At 46.1% G+C, this 21,276-nt stretch overlaps 1 protein-coding gene and 1 long non-coding RNA gene across 2 annotated transcripts in view; both read right to left on the reverse strand.

Annotated features, from left to right (window-relative positions):
- LOC123618457 (uncharacterized) overlaps positions 1-197 on the reverse strand; it is a 34,177-nt gene extending 33,980 nt beyond the window's left edge. Inside the window, exon 1 of the long non-coding RNA XR_012503481.1 lies at positions 5-197. This is a non-coding gene — a long non-coding RNA (uncharacterized LOC123618457). The remainder of the gene's footprint in view (positions 1-4) is intronic.
- Positions 198-2,499: 2,302 nt separating this feature from the next.
- On the reverse strand, positions 2,500-19,502 carry CBR4 (carbonyl reductase 4). The gene is made up of 5 exons (XM_074355804.1): positions 19,179-19,502; positions 17,039-17,159; positions 15,627-15,763; positions 13,278-13,412; positions 2,500-4,413 (listed from the first exon to the last, which is right to left on the reverse strand). Exons 1-5 carry the CDS (start codon positions 19,318-19,320, stop codon positions 4,235-4,237), a joined length of 714 nt encoding a protein of 237 aa, XP_074211905.1. The 5' UTR covers positions 19,321-19,502; the 3' UTR covers positions 2,500-4,234.
- Positions 19,503-21,276: the final 1,774 nt, after the last annotated feature.

The following is a 21,276-nucleotide window of genomic DNA, read 5'->3' on the forward strand; positions in this document are numbered from 1 at the left end:
TTACCTGGCGTTTCCGCGCGCCCCCTGCCCAGACTGCACCTCCTTCCTCACTCGGCTCCTCTTTACTGAAGGTCTCTTCTTGGGTGTCTCCAGGGCTCGACCTCAGCCGGTTTAAACCTGCTCTCACGACCTCCCCGCTCCCTCCCCGACACCCTCTGAGCACGCACCGCCACGGCGGCGTGAATCACACGCACCTGTTCGCTGCATCCAACCCGCGAGCACGCACCGCTGACTCCACCTTCTCAGTCTCCCTTCTGACCACCTACCTCCGTTTCTCTTCCCTCCACCCTGGACTCGGCCTTCCGCGCCTCTCGTTGGGCTTCCCGCGAGGGAGGTCCTCCTGCACGCGCCCCGCCCTGACCTCTCCCCACACGCAGGCCAGAGCCATCTTTTCAAAATGCATCGCATCTCCCTCGTCCTTGAAACGCTCCCGTGACCCACAAAGACCCAGGCTCACAGCACACCCCTCCCCTCTGCTCTGCCCTCCTGGTAACACCCCCTCAAGCCTAATTCACCAGGCCTCCCCCACCCCATTTCTGTACCGCAGTTCCGGCTGAGTGAAGGCTCCCCTTCTGGTGCAACACCCCCTCCGAGAAGCCACTCCTGACCTCCGACCTCCCTGAAGAGGCCAAATCCCCCAGCACGAGGTTCAACGGTAACAAGAGCTTCTCTCTCTTGCTGGGTTCGCCTCAGCTGTGACTTTCCATTTGATGATGCTTTACGGTCTGCTGCCCAAGACCCCACCCCAACTGGTCTGTGGGCTCCAGGGAACCAGGGTTCCTTTTTCCCACCACCGTACCTCCCGTGACCAGCTGTGTCTGGTACCCGGTAGGTACGAGTAGATTCTTATTTAAAGAAGTAATGAACTATGAACCACTGAAAGCTTTTCCTAGAAGCATCTCCATCTGTTTTCACCCTGCCCTGCCCATAACAAAATTCCCAGGGACAGGGCTCCTGGCAGGTGTTTAAAATTTCGGGAAAAAAAATTCTCCAGGCGATGCTGACACCGCCCCCATTTGGTTTGTTAGTCCAAGGATTCCAAATGAAATTGGTGGTAATTACTCAAAGTTAGTCACGTTGCCTAAGAGAAAACAGTTGCTTGGCTTTATATTTCAAATTCAGTTATACATTAAAAGCAAGCCTCAAAGTCATAGGTAAATGGCCAAAAATGGGAGTGAGTCACAGAGATCTGATCAAAAAAGAATATTCCAGGATATGGGCTGAGAGAACAGTCATATTTCGACACCCACCCCCCACGACAGCACAAGTAAGGACCAGTGACGCTGAATCAACACGTCCATAGGATTTATCAGTGCATTTCGGGAGCGATCCCCATGCTCTGAGATGAGCAGGAAGGAGGAGGCATCAAAAGACGTGCAAGAGACTTAGCAGGTGTTCAGCCAACATTTACAGAGTGACTTAAGTACCTAAAGTGGCTTCTACCCTCAGGAGCTAACCATGGAGTTGAAAGATACAATTACAATAAAGAAACTTAAAAATTATTAAATACTTTAAGTATGTTTGTCAAGTGAGGGCAGACGTTCGACTTTTCAATTTACATATATTTCCACTTTGAAAGCTTAGAAAACTGTTTCAGCACGGTAAGGCATAACTCTTGAATACCCAGTCATCTCCCTTTATTCTAGATAACAGAAGAATTTACATTAAATCATCTTTGCACAAATTATTGCCCCCATATCTATAATATACAATTTTCTGAGAAAGCAGTTTAAAACCCTCTTATAAACTGAATATGAAAAAAGTATGTAAAGAAGCACAAATTTTAAAACCTTCCATGCAAAAATGTTAACACATTGGCTTTAACCATAAACCATTTCCCAAAGGGTACTCAGTACAGGGGGATTGTTGGCTCACGAGAGTCAGATAACAGCTGAGGGTGAGTGTTGCTAATTCACTGAAGTTCTAGAATCTCTGAAAATGAAAGGCAGCTGTGGATGACACAGTGGATGTCAGCAAGTGGATGACAGCGTGTGGTGCCCAGTCCTCCGGGGCCAGTGGGAGGGTGGAGACCTCCCTGCAGGGGAAGGGTGGCGCCGTATCCCACAAGTGTGACGTGGGCCCGGGGAAGGGCCGGGCCGGCTACAAAGGGCTATGTCTTAACGTGTAAATACACACACTGAAGGCTCAAATCTGTAACCTCCATCTCAGCAGAACACCCCACTGCCTTCCTGACCCCAGATGTCGGAGAAAGGAAGGGGCCAGGATGAAGGCCTGCAGGGAGGCAATGCCAGGGACACGGCTCCTCTGTCCGCACGACCTCCAACCTCCGGCTCAGCAGGAGCTCCCAGGCTCACGGCTACCCCAACTGCCACCCCCCACCCCGCACATTCTGTGTGTTACCGGGTCTGCACTCGGCAGACAATCTGATTGGTGATACTAACTCACAGTTCCCTGGCATTCTCACATCCTCAACAGACTTCTCCAAGTAAAGACGACTATTTCAAAGATAAATTTAAAATAATTTTTTAAGAATCCTCATTTAGAACACAGACTTTACTATTTATTTTTATTACTCTGCATTTATTTAATATATCCAGTTCATACTTTTGCACTTTCAATGTAAAAGTAAATCATTTTGCAAGAAATAATGTTCAGCTCCAATAAAACTATGAAAAGATTACTTTTTAAAATGCAGTAAATTTTTAAAACACTTAAAAATGATAGATAATAAAAATCAACCTGACTCCAGTGACATTTAAAATTATCACGCTCTTCCCCACAAGAGTTCAATGAATGCAAAAGACGTCTGATATTTTCATTCAGTTTGTGTCTTTATCTCGAATCTCAGACAAATACTTTAAGACTAATGACTTACCTTTAAAGACATTTAAATTCACTTTTAGTGCATATTTTATTAAGTCATTTAGGATTGTTCATAAGTAATTAAGTATTTTTCTAAAATTTCTGCTAAGAATCATTATTATGTTCGTTAACGCAAAACATTCTAATTTTCCAACAAGTATCATGACTTCTTAATGCTGTTTTTAAGTAGCCTGCTAAACTGAGCGTTTTGTGGACTTAAAAACACAGAGGACACCTCTTCTACTTTCCAGGTCGATGAGATCTGTGCGGCTCAGACCTGCACCAGAATCAGACCATCCAGGGTTAGTCCTGCTCACCTTCGAGAACTCCTCCAGGATGGGTCAACTGGACCACACTGGTATTTACAGATTACTGTGCCTCGCAGCTCAGAGGAGGAGTAATCCCACTCAGAGAAACCAGGCTCTACACTCACGTCTGTATCTGTTTTCTTCAACCTGTGCAACAACTGCTTGTCCAAGCACGTGTGAAATGAGTACAATTTTTTTTAGTGGAGGTACTGGGGATCGAACCTAGGACCTCATGCATGCTGAGCACACGCTCTACCACTGAGCTGTACCCTCCCTAACCCCAATAGTGTTTAACATTAGCAGGGTTGCTAACATACTGACAACTAACCAAATGCCCTGTAAATTACTTTTTATTTTTAGTGGAAGTACTAGGGATTGAACTCAGGATCTTGTGCATGCTAAGCATGCGCTCTACCACTGAGCTATACCCTCCCACTCATTTTTAAATTTAATTTTTTTCCCTGTAAATTACTTTTACTCTTTGGCAATAGCCCACAAGGTTAACTTCTAGAGGATTCAGCCCAATACAATGAAATAACTAATGACAATTAGACTATATAATTTTTCCAGATTTGTGACAAAATATATAAATTAAGATACTACCCGTTTATATCACTTGAAAACTGTCTGTACAGTTGGCCCTCCAAATCCAGGAGCTCCACATTCAGGGATTCAACCAACCATGGATAGAAAATATTAGAAAGTTCAGAACGTTCCAAATGGCAACTAGTTACACAGCATTTACACTGTATGTCAATTACTCAGCATTTACGTGGTGTTAGATATTATACGTAATCTAAAGATGATTTAAAGTATACGTAGGTCATATGCAAATACCATGTATGCCATTTTATACGAGGAAGGGGAACATCTGAAGACCTGGGGTTCCCACGGACACCGAGGGGTGACAGCACACTAAAGCCGCTGCAGCCTGTAAGGTGCCATCAGTCAGAACGCACAACGCCACGCTCTGTTCTCGCAGACTGCTCGTGTAAAGCTGGACATCAGCACGCGGGGAACAGCAGGTCTGATCAGCAGACGGAGGCGTGACTGTCTCATCACAGCCAAGCAGAGTGTGCCCGACTCCACCCGGTGGGCGTCAGCTACATGGTGAGCTGGAGCCCCCCGTCCACCACCAGCACGTGCCCGGTGACGTACGGAGACTCCAGAAGGAACACGACCGCTCGGGCCACGTCCTCAGGTTCTCCAAACCTCTCGAGAGGGATGCTTTTCTTTAAGTGTTCTTCTTTCAAGTCTTTCGTCATATCCGTGTGCACAAACCCTGAAAGAGAAACGTTTGCTCGAGTAGGTGAAAATGACATTGCTCAGTTTCACAGGAAAAAAGAATTTGCTGCTGAAAATTTGAGACTATTAATAAACCTTGTTTAGGAAATTACAGAGTTGTGCTCACAATCAAGTAACCAAGTCCTCACCTTTTACTCAATTTAGCTCAGGGAACATTCAGTGAACACTAAAGCACTCGGCCCCCAAGTATCCAGGCCACCTCGTAACACAATGTAAGTGGGTAGACGCAAACAGGAACATACACCCTACGGCGGAAACCCTCACTTGCACCCTGAATTACAACAGAAGGCACTCTGGTGAGTGCCCTCATGGAGGCAAACACAGCGGAACAACAGAAAGGATGAACTTCCCTCTGTTAGGGGCTGGGGAGGGTTGCGGCGCAGAGGGAAGGCAGGCTTCACAAACAGTTCTGACAAAGATTGGTTCCACCTGCCACAGCTGAGATGGCAGATGACTGTATTTCCAATATCCGTCTAAGAAAAAACCTTCTGGGATGATCCAACCCTGATGCAAGCATGCACAGAAAATTAGAATATTAACATGGCAGTGGTGTGTGCACCCGATTCTAAAAGATTCACACTACAGACATATATGCCAGAGGAACTGCAGATTTTATTAAGCAAATCTTGTGAGGTCAGTCTGAGACACAGGAATACTTACCTATAAAATACTTAACTTAGTAATCAGTATTCTGTACAACCCTCAATCATTTAGACTTTTTTTAAAAAGGCAAACAATTAATCCTCATGAAATTAATAATTAGAAAAAAAATTTTTAATGTTAAGGTCATGAAAAATACATGAACTAAAAGTTAGACACGACCTGTAATGTGAAAGCTAAATGTGCGATCTCAAATATACAGCTTTCAAATTGGCTTGTGTTATAATTGAATCATTTATGGCTCAAACTGTAAACCCACCTAAATACACTTCCATTTGAAGTTCCATGACACACACCCGAGTAAGGGTCAGCATAGGCCTGGTTGGTTATGCAACACTGTGTAATCTTTAAAGTTTTCTTTGCCTTAGGTTTTTACTTAGACATAATCCAAAGAGCTTCTCAAAAGCCTGTGAGAAATCATAGGTTTTCCATCATGAAGCCTATGACAGTGACAGCCTGACTGTTGGGGAAAAACTGTAAACAAGCTGCATGTCTTTCCTAAAGAGCTGGTTAAATAAATCGTGGCCCATCCACACCACAGAACAACAGGCAGGTATGAAGGATGCTGCTGCAGAAAGACCCATTTAAAAGGGACAACCAACATTTGCATATTTAAAAAAGCAGGTTATAGATGAATTCAAAGTAGGTTACAAATGAATGATACCACTTTTACAAGGAGACAGAAAAAAAAGAATATATGCTAATGATTGAAAAAATACCTACCAAAGTGTTAACGGCGATGAGAAACAGATACTGGAAAGACAAGTGCTCACGTTTGCTTTGCTCTCTTCTCTGTGCTCGTCTGCAGTTTCCACACTGTCTAAAACAGCTACTAGCTTTGCATTCAGATAAAAAGTAATTGAAAGAAGACTGACAGCACTGAGCTCAGACCGTCTGTGACGAGGGCCTGGAACAGCCAGTCTCGTCCACCTGTGTGCTTCCTGTGAGGTTACACTGTGCAATACGTGTCATCTGCTGTAAAACGGTGCCACTTGTATTTTCAAAGTCAGCAACTGGCCTTCACCCCCTTCGCCGTGGGGACAGCGAGGTGACCAGAAGGAGGGCGAGGACGAAAGGAAGGAGCAGCGGCTGGCGGAGCGATGCTGCGACCGTGAGCAGCCCCGCAGAGACATGTGGACACAAGTGACGCTCCACCCACTGAAGTCACCCACGGCCCTGGCAACCCCGCCACCTGGACGAGCGACCACAGGGCCTCGGGACACCCAGGTTCTGGACACAACTTCCAAAGGGGCCTCAGAAAGTGCATCAGGAGGAAAAGTCACCTCACAGGTTAGCAACGCCGAGTGAGTAAATCACAAATCTCAACACTTAAACATTCACGCTGTCTTCTCAAAGAGTTCAGAATAGAATTACTTTAAGGTCCTTTTCAATTCTAGCCAAACTGGCATAAGATATTTCCCCACTAACTCTCAACCCTCAGCAGAAAATCAGTGATGCTCTTTAACCTTACAAAACAAAATGAAACCTCAGTAAACTTCGGTAAAAACATTCTGCCATTCTGCCAGAAAGACCTCTGACTCTGGGTTAGCAAATCCCAGGCGCAACTTCTAACCGGCCCTGGTGACTTTCCTCGCAGGCAGCACTCTGTGGGAAGGAGACCCCTGGGCTAGGACATGTCCCGCTGGGTCCCGCCTCTGCTCTGCCGACACCTGCCAGCAAAGACCTGGCCAGTCACACGCCATCTACGCTCTACGGCTGGAGTCAGCGAGTAGACTGGAGGGGACAGACTTCAGCTCCGCAAAACCAGGACTCAAAGATGAACAGGTGTCAGTGTGGTCTGACTCCTTGCTGCACCTGATGTTCAGCAGAGGGAGCCCCCCCTGCCCGGGCCCTCAGTTCTCACTGCCCCGAAACACTCTCTGCAGCTTCTCCAAATTCACATGTACCTTCCCTCAACTCAACAGAAATCAAATTAAAAACATGAAGTGATGAATTAGTCCAGGCTTTACCAAATTTCAGCATCACTGCACGCGACAGCCCCTGACCAACACAGGTGACACTCAACAGTGAAAGGCTGTAAGTCTTCCTGCTAAAATCTGGAACAAGACAAGGAAGCCACTCTCACCACTTCTGTTCCACATAGTATTGAGTGTTGTCCCACAGCAGTCGGACCAGAAAAAGAAAAGGGATCCAAGCCAGATGAGAAGAGGTAAACCTGTCACTATGTGCAGATGACATGTTACTATATATAGAAAAACCAAAAGGCTCCACACAAAAACCACTGGAGCTGATAAAAGAATTCGGCAAGGCAGCAGGTACAGGAGCAACATTCAGAATCAGCGGCATTTCTTTACACTAACAATGAAAGCTCAGAAAAATAAAGACACAATCCCTTTTAAAATCACATCCAAAAAAATAAAATACTTAGGAATAAACCTAACCAAGGAGGTAAAAGACTTATACGCAGAGAACTACATAAAGATCACTGATTAAGGAGATTAAAGATGACTTAAAGAAATGGAAAGATATCCCATGCTCTTGGATTGAAAGAATTAATTTTGTTAAAATGGCCATACTACCCAGAGCAATCTACAGACTTAGCACCATCCCTATTCAAATTACCCAGGACATTTTCACAGAACTAGAACAAAGAATCCTAAAATTTATATGGAACCACAAAAGATCTAGAATAGCCAAAGCAATACTGAAGAAAAAGAATGAAGCTGAAGGAATAACCCTTCCAGATTTCAGACGACACTACAGAGCTACAGTAATCAAAACAGCATAGATGGTTTACAAAAACAGACACACAGATCAGTGGAACAGGATAGAAAGTCCAGAAATAAACCCACACACTTGCGGTCAATTAATCTTCAACAAAGGAGACAAGAATACACAAGGGAGAAGAGACCGTCTCTTCAGCAAGTGGTGCTGGGATAACGGGACGGCAGCATGTGACTCAGTGAAGTTAGAACATTCCCTCACTCCACACACAAACTCAAAATAGCTTAAAGACTTAAACGTAAGTCAAGACATTATAAACCTCCTGGAAGAAAACATAAGCATAACATTCTCTGACACACATCTCAACAATGTTTTCCTAGGGCAGTCTACCCGGGCGATAGAAATAAAAGCAAAAATAAACACATGTGACATAATTAAACTTACAAGCTTTTGCACAGCAAACTATAAACAAAATGAAAAGAAACTTATGGAATGGGAGAAAATATTTACAAACAAGGCAACTGACAAGGGCTTAAGTCCCAAAATATACAAACAGCTCATAAAACTCAGTAACAAAAAACAAACAACCCAATCCAAAAATGGGCAAAAAACCTAAACAAATATTTCACCAGTGAAGACAAACAGATGGCCAACAGGCACGTGAAAAAAAATGCTCAATATCACTAATTATCAGAGAAACGCAAATCAAAACTGCAATGAGGGATCACCTCACACCAGTCAGAATGGCCATCATTCAAAAAAATCTATTTTAATTAACACACAAAAATAAATAATACTAAAGCTTAGCAACTAATTTGTCTTCAAAAAGTTAATAATATTAGGCAGCAAATGATACCTAATTTATTATTTCACTTGTTCTTGTTGTTCCTATTATGATTTGCTTTTTAACTATTTTTCCTTAATTGGAAACTCCTTTTGAAGGTGACCAGGAAAACTCACTTTGAAAAGAAACATATTAATTCTGATGTTTCTCAACTCCGTTAAAAGATGTGATGAAGAATCTGGTTGAAATTACTACGGAGAATAAGGTTAGTAAATGACGCACAGAATCGATTTAAAGCTACCACCGCACTTGGACTTTCATGATGTGCATTCATACGACACTTACAGCAGAGCCAGGGTAACACGTCATACTGTAGCCAGGGTTAGTATGATCAAGGTCACCCTGATGAGCGCCCACATTCTCAGCAACAGGTTTCTGCCTGTAGTGCACACTGCACTGCAAAGTAAGCCCCTCAGGAAAGGCCGTACACACACCGCCCTCACTCATACAACCTCCCTTTGTGGACAGACTGGATTCACACTATTTGGCCTGCTGTCTTGACAACGACTTCACGCTGACGGAATTAAGCCTTCCTGCTCCAGCATCTCCACTGCGTTGCACGCGTACCTAGTTTACATTCGTCAGGCGGCAGTGTAATTAGCTGTTCACGTGCTGTCTTTCCCACTGTGCTCGCTCCTTGGGGAAGAAATACCTCATTCAGGTTTGTAATTCTGGAACGCAGCCAGCCCGCACATGCTCGGGAAGTCTGCTGAGCGAGTCTCCATGAGTAAGGAGCACTTGCATTAAGTTAAACCCTCCAGCTTTTAGACCATCGTGACCTAGAATTAACTCTTCATTACTCACGCTGCTGCAGTCCGGAGGGAGGGGCGCGCACACACACACACATGCCATCCCTAACCACAAACCACACACTTTACACGTCAGACTCGGCTCACAGCGAAGTCAGGCAGGCTGCACAAAGCATGCATGGAGAAGGCAGTGCCAAGACCATGGTGCAGCTTCTGGATTATCTTTTTCTCCTTTTCTCCCCCCAAAAACGAATGTATCTAAACCTAGGCATTCATCAAGTGGTTGTGGATCCGGAGTGCTAGAATTCAGCGAGTCTCTGGGACTCAGCAGTGCACCGGGACGAAGGCCCACAAGAAAGCAGGGGGCCACCGGGACGTCTGACGGCCCCTGATTCCTGCTGCTTCGACATCAGTGCCAAACGAAACCCCAACTCCAGGGTCCACGCTGGTGCCGAGTGCCGTGAAAGGTCGACGTCAGCCCCTCCTTACTGACCCCAGGGGACCCATCCCCGCACCACAGTTGCCAGGACAAGGGTCCCATGATCACGGGCAGGGGTACAGGAGGACACTCATTTTATTCAAAAATCCAGTAACCCAGCCTCCCATCACACCAGCTCACGAGAGAGAACGCAGACCTGGGTTTAGCACCTTTGTTCTGGCCTCTTAACTAATCATGGCAATTTTATCAATGAGTAATTTGGCAAAAGAAAAGCAACGTAAAGGTAAAAGCTATAAAACTGGAAGATTCCAGATATTTTAGGCAGACCGTATTAGCAAAAAGACAGAGAGACCTAAAGCTCGTCATGATATACCAGAAATCCAACAGGCTGTATTTTCACGCTTTGCTCGGCGGGAAATCAAAAGGTAACGCTTTTAGGAAGTGTCGCCATCAGCAAGCTGCGGACCTTCGACAGATCACTGTCTCCGGGTCCTGGTCTGCCCGCTGGAAAAATGACTGCAGCACAGGGTCGCTAAGACCCCGTCCACGTTATGCTGTTCCACAGTTAGTGCAGAATTTAAAAAGAAAGGTTGTAAGTAAAACCTAAGGGGCGAGGAACTTTTTCCTCATCACCAGTTCATGACTCGATTCTTTTCGCAATCGTTTTGGAAGCATTCTACCCAGACAGCCATCTGTGAGTACCACTTACAGGCCAATTAATGGCTTCCTTCTCCATAAATCAAAAATCATAAATATTTTAATAAGAAGTCCTAGATAAACATATAAACATGTGTATGTCTTTAACAAGTACAACCAGAACTGGACTTGTGTGTCTTTGATCTTTAAATATGCATTTGGGGAAGGAAAGTCTCGGCATCTTTACTACTGTCACGTCGCTGGCCTTGGTCAGCCACCTGTCCCACCTGCCTCGTGCTGCACGGCCCTGGCTCGCGGGGCTACAGGTCGTCATACAGCCCTGGACGGTCAGTGCCGCCCAACTCCTGCCAGAACCAACAGCCTGCTATCAACCTGCTCAACTTTTGGAAAAAACTTACAATTAAACGTCAGCCATGGACAGGTCTTTTCTTTCTTTTCTTGGTTTGTTATTTGCAAACTTTACAAACATGTACACGGTTCTAATTTCCAGATAAGTGATTTCTGATGTCACTGCTGGGACCTGAGATTGTGTCTGGAACACTAAACTGCCATGTTTTCTTAAAACTGGCATCTACTTTGTCTGCTTGTAATCGTGGAATCCCAGACAGTCGAGGCAGCAACCCAACCTCCGTTTTGTTCCTAACTGGACGAGCACTAACTTTGCATGTGCTCAGCTGGCTTGTACCCTCTGGGAGGCTACCTGCTTGTTGCTGACCAGTGTTAGCATGTGTCTGCCCTCCTCTGACAGGACAGCCACAGGATGGTTACGGAGATGCTGCATCTCATGTGGGAGCACGTGATGTGTTTCCATGTCAGTACTCTGAAGCAACTCCACCTGCCGCTGTCCTGTGGACTCGGCACACCCCCAGCGCTGTCTTCTGGGGCCCATGAGCTCGCTGTTCCACTTACTCAGGGAGCTGCGGAACGTCAGCAGATCAGAGAGGGAGCCTGCGTGTAAGACAGTGCTCCCCTCTCAACCTGGGCCTGGGAGCAGCTTAACCTTTTCGAGCTGAGCTTCAGCAGAGGTCTCCCTCCCACCCCGGTCCAGGGGAGGCTGGTTCTGCGGCTTTGCCCTGAAGGATGACGTCCACACACACTCAGCCCCTCCCTCTGCCCTGCAGATTACTTGGTGTACTGCGGAAAGTCCCACTTAAAATGGGACTCCGATCATTTGCAGAATGCTGTGTGTTCACAGGTGCAGAGGGCTGCCACGTGGTGGAACAGTCTTGTGTAACAACTGAGGTGACCAACCAGAAAACCAACAAACCGGCTGCAGGCTGTACATTCGAATTTATTTTAAGAGCCTTCGCATGACCATTGGAGGCTTTCTTTAGCCTGGAGCAGCCTGGACTGTAATCTCGATCACTACGTTTCAGTCCTCCCCAATGGCTTGTAACTCACAAACCAAGCTCACTGGCTTTGCGTCCCATTTAACCCCTCAAGATTTTCAAGTCCTGTGGACGCCCAGTCGGCACAGTAGCAGGAACAGGTGCACCTTAAAAAACGTCCCCCTTGCCTCTGCAGGAGGCTCTGACTTCTGTGGTTCTGAGTCCAGGTCAGACCTGCTTTGTCTCACGGGTGAGCGGCACCTCAGCTGGGCTGGTTTTCCCACACGTTTAACCGGAACACAAGTGTTCCTGACAGATTTCCCACAGGAGGCTGTCAGCTTCCCACTGAGACGTCTATTCTTTTGAAAACTCATTAAACGTCCTCCTCTCCCGTGGTCGGTCACTCCAGAAGACATTCTAACATGAACGCCGGGTAGCGCCTGGGGCACAGTGAAGTCAATGAAAAGCATCTCGTCCGTTGTGAGAACACACACTATGTGACCTCTGGTGGCCCCTTCTCTGTGGCAGTACTGACCCTCTGGAGCACAGCCGGACCCACTTCGCTGCACTTTGCTGGTCCTGCGTTTTTTACAAGTGGAAGGTCTGTGGCAGCCCTGCCCTGAGCAGGTCTACCGGCGCCATTTTCCCAATAGCATTCGCTCCCTTGTGTCTCTGGGTCACACTGTGACTTCTTCATTATTACTGTGTTGGTCATGGCGTCTATGATCAGTGATCTTTGACGTCACTGCTGCATCTCACTGAAGGCTCCGGTGACGGCTAGCATTTTTTTTTAGCAATAAAGTATTTTTAATTAAGGTATGAACACTGTTTTTTAAGGTACAGTGCCACTGGACACTTACTAGACTACAGTAGAGTGCAAACGTACCTTTTACATGCACCGGAAACCAAAAGGTTCAGGAAAGAGATGCATTACTCGGAAAATTTTGCTTTGATACAGTGATGAAGTCTAAACTAATGAACAAGTACTGTGTCCCAGCGAGCAGCAAACTGATGAAAGATCCCGAGAAGAGGAGAAAGGCAGTGACAGTGGAAACAGTTGTCCAAAGGTCTACAATCTGGACTTTCTCAACTACTGGATACGTGTTACCAACACTCCCCACCCACCCCACTTACTGAAATTCTTACATTCAGCTCCTGAGAGTTCTTCACTGAGAGGTGACTTCTGAATGAGCAGCATTTCACGTGGTTTTAGTTCAGGAACATTGTTCAGCGAAGACGCAGGGTACCCGGCACTGTCCCAGCCCCTCCCTGAGCTGGGGCACAGCCTCCGCAGCCACGCCGTCCTGGGCTGCACCACTCCAGAGCTGAGTGACACTGCAGGTCCTGTGTCCCTGCCCCACAACCCTCTGAGAGGTGCCTGACGATGCTGAAGTACTCACAGACACGAGAGGAGTCTGCTGTCACGGTATAAAGCCAGAGATGTACATAAATTAAAAGAAACAAGAAGTCGTCACTGACCTGGAGCAACTACATTCACTCTGATTTTCTTTCTGGCTACTTCTTTAGCGAGAGCCCGTGAAAATCCAACCAACCCTCCTTTAGTGGCGCTGTACACAGACTGGCCAGCGTTGCCTTTCAAACCAATGACGCTTCCTAGAAAAAGAAAGGAAAGCAAATCCAAACCAATTAATGGGGCTATGATTCCGAATTTCCAGATAATCTACAGTAAACAAACGAGCTACAAACCATTTTCCCTTGTCCTCTGCTAAAATGAGAAATTCTAACCATTGCCATTTGAGTAGTAAGATTTGGGGTCTGAGTCCGCTTCAGACACACAGAGAAAACATATCCAAAAGAAGCGTGTGTGAAACCCCGAAGCCAGGCGGGGGCTTGAGAGCCACTCTAGCAAGTAAGAGGAACCCACTCCCCTCTCTGAGGAAGACAATGAAAACTCTGCACTATTTATAAAAGCCTCCAGTAGGACGAGGTCAAAACCAGAAAAGAAAGTCAGATAAAGGCTGATTCATGATTCTGTAACACAGACATAAGGAGGTGCTTAATCCCGCCTAAAGAACCAGTCCATCTGAAGACAAACCTTACTGAATCCCAATTACTATCGATCTAAACTACCAAACCTCCCACTGTAAACTGTAAAACTGCAACTGAGCTACCTTCAGTGATGTATTAACTTGGGCCGCCTACTACAAAGATTCCTGGCTGGCCTCATCTATACAAATATGAAAGAATAAACTACAATTCAAATATCAACTATAAGCAAATAAATTCCTGCAGAACAGAATTCGGGGAAGTTATTTTCCTCCACAAGTGACCTATAATTATGATATAAAAATTAATCTAGAATCTCACAAAATTATTGCAAAAATAATTTTACTTTAGAAAGAGAAGACATTCCGAGTATTTTTTATATTATAATCAGCAAGTCCAATATGAAATATTTAACCACACTAGATGTCACCAGCCAGTTAATGACGTAGGAACAGAGGTGTGGAGCACAGAAAGAGGAAAGAGACGTCAGACAGAGGAAACGCAGGTGGACAGAGAAACACGAGAGACACAAAAAGAAAGAAAAATACAGGCCTGAGGAATGGCCAGGTAGGAAGCTGGGGCAGTGTGGGGCACGCCACACACAACTGTCCACCTAGTCAAAGTGATAACTTCCAAAATATCAATGACCTTTCTAGCAGTTTAAAGGAATCCCTTCTGTAATGAGATTCTCCGACTTGATTTTCAATCGTCTATTTTATTTACTTTCGGCACAATTCTCACAGCTTGCATGTATACAAAGGACTGACGTGGGTTTTTCACATGTATCTAAAAAGGGGCTATTTTAGAGTTAAACACATGCCACTCTATCAGGTGACATACACAGGCCAGCTGCCAGCTTACAAGAACCCCAAGTCATTGCCAGGCTGTGACATTAGCAGCCAAAGGTCAACTCATTCAACCATCTTTTGCAAGAAAACTCATCTCTTGCATTTTTAAGGGTAAATGTCAAAAATGCTCTAATTCTTATTAGCAAGGTATTCTTTCCGAGTCTCATTTTCAAAAAAGAAAATGCTGTATCCTGGCTTGGAAAGACACCCCCTGTATTACGGAGGATAGTCGTTGACTTCAACAGAATAGCTTCCCCCTTGTGTGGCCTTCTAAGGTATCACCACTTAAAAGGCAGGCAGCACGCTGCTATCTTCCAGGCACCAAACTGCAGTGAAACTGCAGGTAATTTTGCGTGTTAAGGTCTACAGGCTCATACTCCACGGTCTGTGTGCCCCACAGGCCAGATGAACTGCAGACCAAGAGCTACTCACATCCATCCTGAAGAACTGAAAAGCTTGCTCTCTCAAGAAGACTTCCTCTCAGGCCCCGGTGCTGGGTTTATCAGTGACCCCTGCAGCCGCTGAAGAAATCATTCTTCAGCCCCCACTGTCTACAAGCTTCCAACTCCTTGGCCATATTTTGAAAATCCAGTTTCACATAAAAATCAGCATATTCAATTTCTCTTAAAAAATCAAAACAGCTGGCCAACCTGGACCATATCTGTGCACAGCAGCAACCTGCTGGACGGGTCCGCCACACGGCCTCAGGACACCAAAGCCGGGCGCCTCTGGCCACGTGTCACCTGACTGGCTGTCAATTCCCTGATACCTGGCGGTGTCACTCACATGACACCTGCCCAACCACAGGAAGGATGTGGACTGGTGACTCCTGTGTTACCCATTACTCAGTTAACCATAGATAATGAAGACACATCCCACCCAAGTTACACAAGTAAATAAATTCCACATTAGCTGACTAAGCATCTGTATGGTACCACAAGATAATGACAAACTCACGCAGGTGAAGACTCACCGACATTCACGATGGACCCTCTCTGCTGTTTAATCATGGTCTTCACGGCAGCTTTACAGGTCAGCATGGAGCCCAAGAGGTTGGTGTGCAGCTGAGACAGCATATCTTCAGTGTTTGTCCTTACTAAGAGGCTATCCCTGCCAAAAAAAACCCCAAAAAGCAAAAAATTTAAAAATGGGATTAAGCAAAACAAACTAAAGGGGGGAGGGTACAGCTCAGTGGTGGAGCACATGCCTAGCATGCACGGGGTCCTGGGGTCAGTCCCAGCGCTGCCATTAAACAAGTATTACCCTACCTCCCCAGAAAAAAAGCAACAATAAAAATACAACAAAAAGAAAGAGGTGACATCACCACTGACTTCTACAGACAGTAAGTGAATAATGAGAAGATCCTGTATTACAAACTAACTTATGCTAATAAATTCAACCACTTAGATGAAATAGACAAACTCCCTGAAAGACATAAACGACCAAGTTCATTCGAGATGAAGCAGGTAACACAACCCTCCATCTGTTAAGAAGCTGACTTTGGTGGGGGGGAGGGTGCAGCTCTGCACTGGAGTGCATGCTCACCATGCACAAGGTCCTGGGTTCCATCCCCAATACCTCTGTTAGAAAAGTAAATTAAAAAAAAAAAAAGTCTCCCCTCCACAAAATAAAATTAAAAAAAAAAAAAAAGCAGTGGCACTTAGCTGCTTTAAAAAAAAAGAAGTTAACCTTGAATTTAAAAAAAAAATTTAAAAATCAAGAAACATACGCCCTTTTCCCTGCAAGCACAGTATCAGAAGTGCTTACTGTGAGCTGGGACACCTAGAGAACCCGTGTTAAACACAGCCTTGGAGGCACTGAACTCACCACTGACAGGCCAGAAAGGGTCCATCTGGAGGACTGGACACCCCTTCAGGTGGAGCCACAAGTACCCCTAACTGCTAAAACCACTCCACAAAGCCAAAACAGCTCCAGTGAACTGAGACTGCCACACTGGGTCGTGCTTAGAAAAAAAAGTTTTACACCACTCCAAATATTGCCCTAAATTTATTTAAAAAAAAAAATACCCACTCTTGATTCCATTAGTATTAACTGAGAAAACATGGGTGACAGAAATGAGGACAGAAATCAGCAATCTTGGTTGCCTACAGGAAGTTCTAACTGGGAAGAAACAGAGGGAGCTTTCTGGAGCTCGGGAAAAGTTCTGCAGCTAAATATGTACGTTGACCATGATATTAAAATCAAACTGCACCCTGATCCTAATCTCCATATAAAAGAAAAGAATGAAAAGAGTGTGTGGGTTGACAGAGCAGGTTTTAAAAGTTTTTCTTCCAATTAGAAGTAAAACTAGTTAATATGTTAACTTTCAAAGATGTATGAGGGGAAAATAAAGACATTAGACATGTACTTAAATTTGTGACCAACCTGTTAATTCCAGCTGCATTGACCAGGAAATTAACGTGACCTAGAGTTTTCTCTATCTCTTCAAATGTACGTTGGACATCATGCTCTTTGGAGACATCACAGCTAAATGCCAAATGATCTCCTGCACAAGATTAGATTCGAAGTACTAATGAGTTCTAACTTGAATTTTAAAACTATTCAAACACGTTTGTTAAGCATCTGCTATGAACTAGATCAGTTCAATCTGGAACCTAGAGATGAAAGATGATGATGATGGTACGGACTCCTGACTTCAAGGAGCTCAGTGTAATAAACTGGACCAGTGTGAGAAAGGAACAAGAAGAAATAAAGCAATCCAACAGAATGTAAATCCTGAAACTTGTTTTAACCAACAAAAAGTGAGGGGAGGACCTTTTTTATGTAATACTCTGAGTCATCTAATAATATTTATAGTTTTGACACTGACCCCCATGCCACCCAGTGTCAATGGTTTTCTGCTCCTTTTTTCATAACTTAGTGTCTAACTCAGCTAGGTTTTTGTTGAATTGGTTTCCTGGCCCTGAGATAAACTCTAGGATTTTTTTGTTTGTGTGTCTGAACAGTGGTATGTATATTATAATGACTATTATTCAAGCCTGACCATTAGGAGACATGAGACAAAGGAGGAAGCTGTAAAAACAAAATGCTAAAACTACAAACCATGAAAAAAACAACTTGTTTTACTAAAAACTGTTTTTTTTAATGTCCACTTTTTTGAAATGTTTAAATACCCAAAAAACTACACTTCAAAGAAAGTGTACATTCTCTACTCACATTCTCAACTTAATATATTTTTTTAATACTCTAAAATGGAAATTTAAAAAAAAAAAACAATTGTTTTATCTTCTGGCTAACCTTGCCTAATACATTAACATTAAAATCACCTCCTCAAAAGAAAAAAGCCACATGATATCACTTACATGTGGAACCTTAAAAAAAAAAGACAAATGAACTTATTATTTATAACTTAGATGACTGATTTCTTGAATATGTGTAAGCACACGTGCTTGTCATTTATGATTGGATTACCGCATTCTGTTGATTCTTATTTTGTGGCTGGCTTTATTCCTTAGATAACTATGTTAAGTTTAAAAAGCTAAAGCTCTAATCTGTTCTTAGAAACAATGATCATATACGTAAAGTAAAAAAAATTCATGCAGTATATTGTATTTATTTACATGCAATATAATGTATATGTGCAAACTGCAGTCATTCTACCTAATAAACCTGAGAAAGAAAAAAAAATTAACTCCTCAAACCCCTGAGACAGTAAAGTCATGCAAGAAGTGACACTGTTGGGGTGAAAACCAATCACTCTTGGACCACGTAATACAAGGGAATTCAAGGCCCCCAAGCACCTCCTCACTCTTGGCTTCCACCTGAAGCGGTGCTGGGCCCCAGACCCCAGACACCCACCCGACAGTTCTCATCTGGCCCACCACTGCGACGGCCCGGCGTCACCCACAGGGCCACCACGTCTCCACCTCCGTCCGGGCGACGGGAGGCAGCACACCCGAGCGGCACGGAGCACCCCGGGCGCCTCCCGGGCCTGGAGCCCGCGTACTTTCCTCCGGAGGCGCCACCGCGCCCCGCGCGCGCGCGCGCGCGCGCGCACACACACACACACACACACCCCCTCGGGGCCGCGTGGGCGGCGCTCCGTCACGGCGCCCGCCAGCAGCCGCGGGCGCCCCAGCCACCCTCCTCGCTGAGCGCAGCCGCTCGCGGCCTCAAACGTCCCGTCCTCCCTGCCCCGAGGTCACTAACAACAGGAACAGATGGTGTTCACGTGCAGCAGCAGGGAACCTGGTCGGACGAAGCTCAAGGCCTCTGCCAGAGTCACCGGGACAACGTGGTGACGTAAGCGCTTCGCACGCACGGGAGCGGATCGGATGCCGCCTGCGCGTGCGCACACCGCCATCGCGCAAGGACACTTGCTCGCGGGCCGAGCAGCCTCGCGAGACCACAGTGCACCTGCGCCATGGGCCGTGCGCCGACGTTTGTCCCACAAGGTGGACCTGGCCGCTTCCTGGAGGGGCCGTTGGCGGCCGCCCCTCGGACCAGCACCGGCCGCGGCCCACACTCGCCGCGAGGGGGCGGGGCGTCCCCGGTTGGTACCCACCGCCCAGGTCCCCGGCCGCGGCTCTGGCCCCCTGCAGGTTCCGGGCGACGATGGCCAGTTGGTAGCCTCTCTGGGCCATCAGGCGGGCCACCGCCCTGCCGATGCCTCGGGAGCCTCCGAACACGGCGCACACCTTGTCCATCTGGGACGGGGAGCGTGCAAGGGGCGGCCCTTTCCAGCGGCCTCGCGCTTTCACACCACCGCGGCTCCAAGCAGCCGCAACGCCGCCGCGGACTGCCGCGAGGGCGGACAAAGGCGCTCAGTATCGCGTCGGCGAGTCGACGTCAGCGCGCGCCGGGCTCTGGGCGCCCCGCCCTCCGCGGACGCGAGCACCCGCCTGAGAGACCCGATGTGACAGTTGGGCCGGAAGGGGCTGCGCTGCATGCTGGGACTTGTGGTCTCGGCGCGGGCGGAAGCGGCGTGGGCGCGGTGCCCGCCGGGTGAGCCCCTTGAGGCCGTGAGGGCGCCCCTGTAGCCTGGGTCACGGGCGTCCTGCTGGACCCTGCCAGGCGGGACACGTCAATCACCGCATTTGTATCCAGCGTACTCTCCAAACTGTCTACCTGAGACCCGAGGTACCCCCCCGTGAGGGAGGGGTACCAGATAAGGCTGACCGGGCCCGTCCTACCTGCCCCTCTCCGCCCCCCCGGGCCCACCGTTCACCTCGAAGGCTGCCGTTGCAGAGGCAGGTGCTCCGTCAAGAACAGAAGGAGCTCGAGGATGGCAGCTGAGCGACGAGCCTTGCCGGATCCACAGCACGAACGTTGCCGGCTGCTGCAGACACACAGATAGGCTCCTGCAGTTATGAAAAAGGATGTGCTGCGTGCCCTCGGAGTCAACAAGCCGAAGGTCAGCGCTTGTGACAAGTCTGCTTGATACCATATCATTATGTTAAATGTTTCAGAAAAGTGTAAATCGTAGACCACCTGGGGAAACAGGGCAACTACACCTGAAACAGAATTAACAGCTCGGAGGACAGGGAGGTCAAGGAAGAATGAAGAAATGCAAAGAGAAACTGGATTGCAGACTGAAAGAAGGCAGGGGAAGAGCCACGGGAAAAAAACGAAACACATAAGCAAATTGAACATCATTTCTGTCCCACCTAGATCCAAAAGGGATTTAAAATGGCTGCAAAAATACATGGTAAAATCTTACACCCCTTTGGATGGCTACTGTTAAAAGAACAATAAGGGTTGACAAGGATGTGGGGAAACTAGAATCCTTGTGCACTGTTGGTGGGAATATAAACTGGTACAGTAGCTCTGGAAACAGTATGGTGGTTCCTCAAAAATATTACCGTACAATCCAGGAATTCCACTCCTGGGTATATGCTTAAAAGGACTGAAAGCAGGTTCTCAAAATAGTATTTGTAAAAAAAGAGTATTTGTAAATCCATGTTTATAACAGCATTATTCATAATAGCTAGAACGTGGAAGCAACCCAAGGGACCATTGATGGGTGATAGATAAGCAAAATGTAGTACACACACACACACACACACACACACACACACACACACGAATACTACTCAGCCTTAAAAAGGAGATTCTGCATTGTGCTGCAACATGGATGAACCTTGCAGAAGTTACGCTAAATGAAATAAGCCCAGTCACGAAATGACAAATACTGTATGATTCCACCTATGTGAGGTACTCAGAGTGGTCGGTCATACAGACTTAATACAGACAAAATGGAATGGTGATTGCCAGAGGCTGAGGAGGAGGACGAATGCAGAGTTTAAAGGGGCTAATGTTTCAGTTTTGCAAGAGAAGAAGTATTCAAGAGAGGCATGGTGATGATGGATTTTACGATAGGAGTGTTAATTCTCCTGAGCTGCAGGCTTAAAAATGGTTAAGATTAGCTATACACCAGAAATTGACACAACAGAGAATTCACGCAACACTGTAAACTGACTATACTGCAATTTTTTTTTAAAAAAAGGAAAATTGATTAGGATAGTAAATTCTATGTGTATTTTACCACGATTTCTAAAATTGGGGAAAAAACAATGCCAGCAATACATGTAATAACATTGACAACAAGAATGCAGTTTAAGGTTTCTAAATGGAGTTGTTTTTGTCCCTAAAGTAGATAGCAA

The sequence above is a fragment of the Camelus bactrianus genome, chromosome 31 (assembly GCF_048773025.1).
Source record: "Camelus bactrianus isolate YW-2024 breed Bactrian camel chromosome 31, ASM4877302v1, whole genome shotgun sequence".
Taxonomy (NCBI): domain Eukaryota; kingdom Metazoa; phylum Chordata; class Mammalia; order Artiodactyla; family Camelidae; genus Camelus; species Camelus bactrianus.

Coding starts and splice junctions, on each gene's coding strand:
- CBR4 (XM_074355804.1), bottom strand. CDS start 19,320: ATGGACAAGGTGTGCGCCGTGTTCGGAGGCTCCCGAGGCATCGGCAGG. Junction 15,764..17,038: donor AATGCAGCTGGAATTAACAG/GTTGGTCACAAA, acceptor TTTTTTTGGCAG/GGATAGCCTCTTAGTAAGGA. Junction 13,413..15,626: donor AGGGTCCATCGTGAATGTCG/GTGAGTCTTCAC, acceptor TTCTTTTTCTAG/GAAGCGTCATTGGTTTGAAA.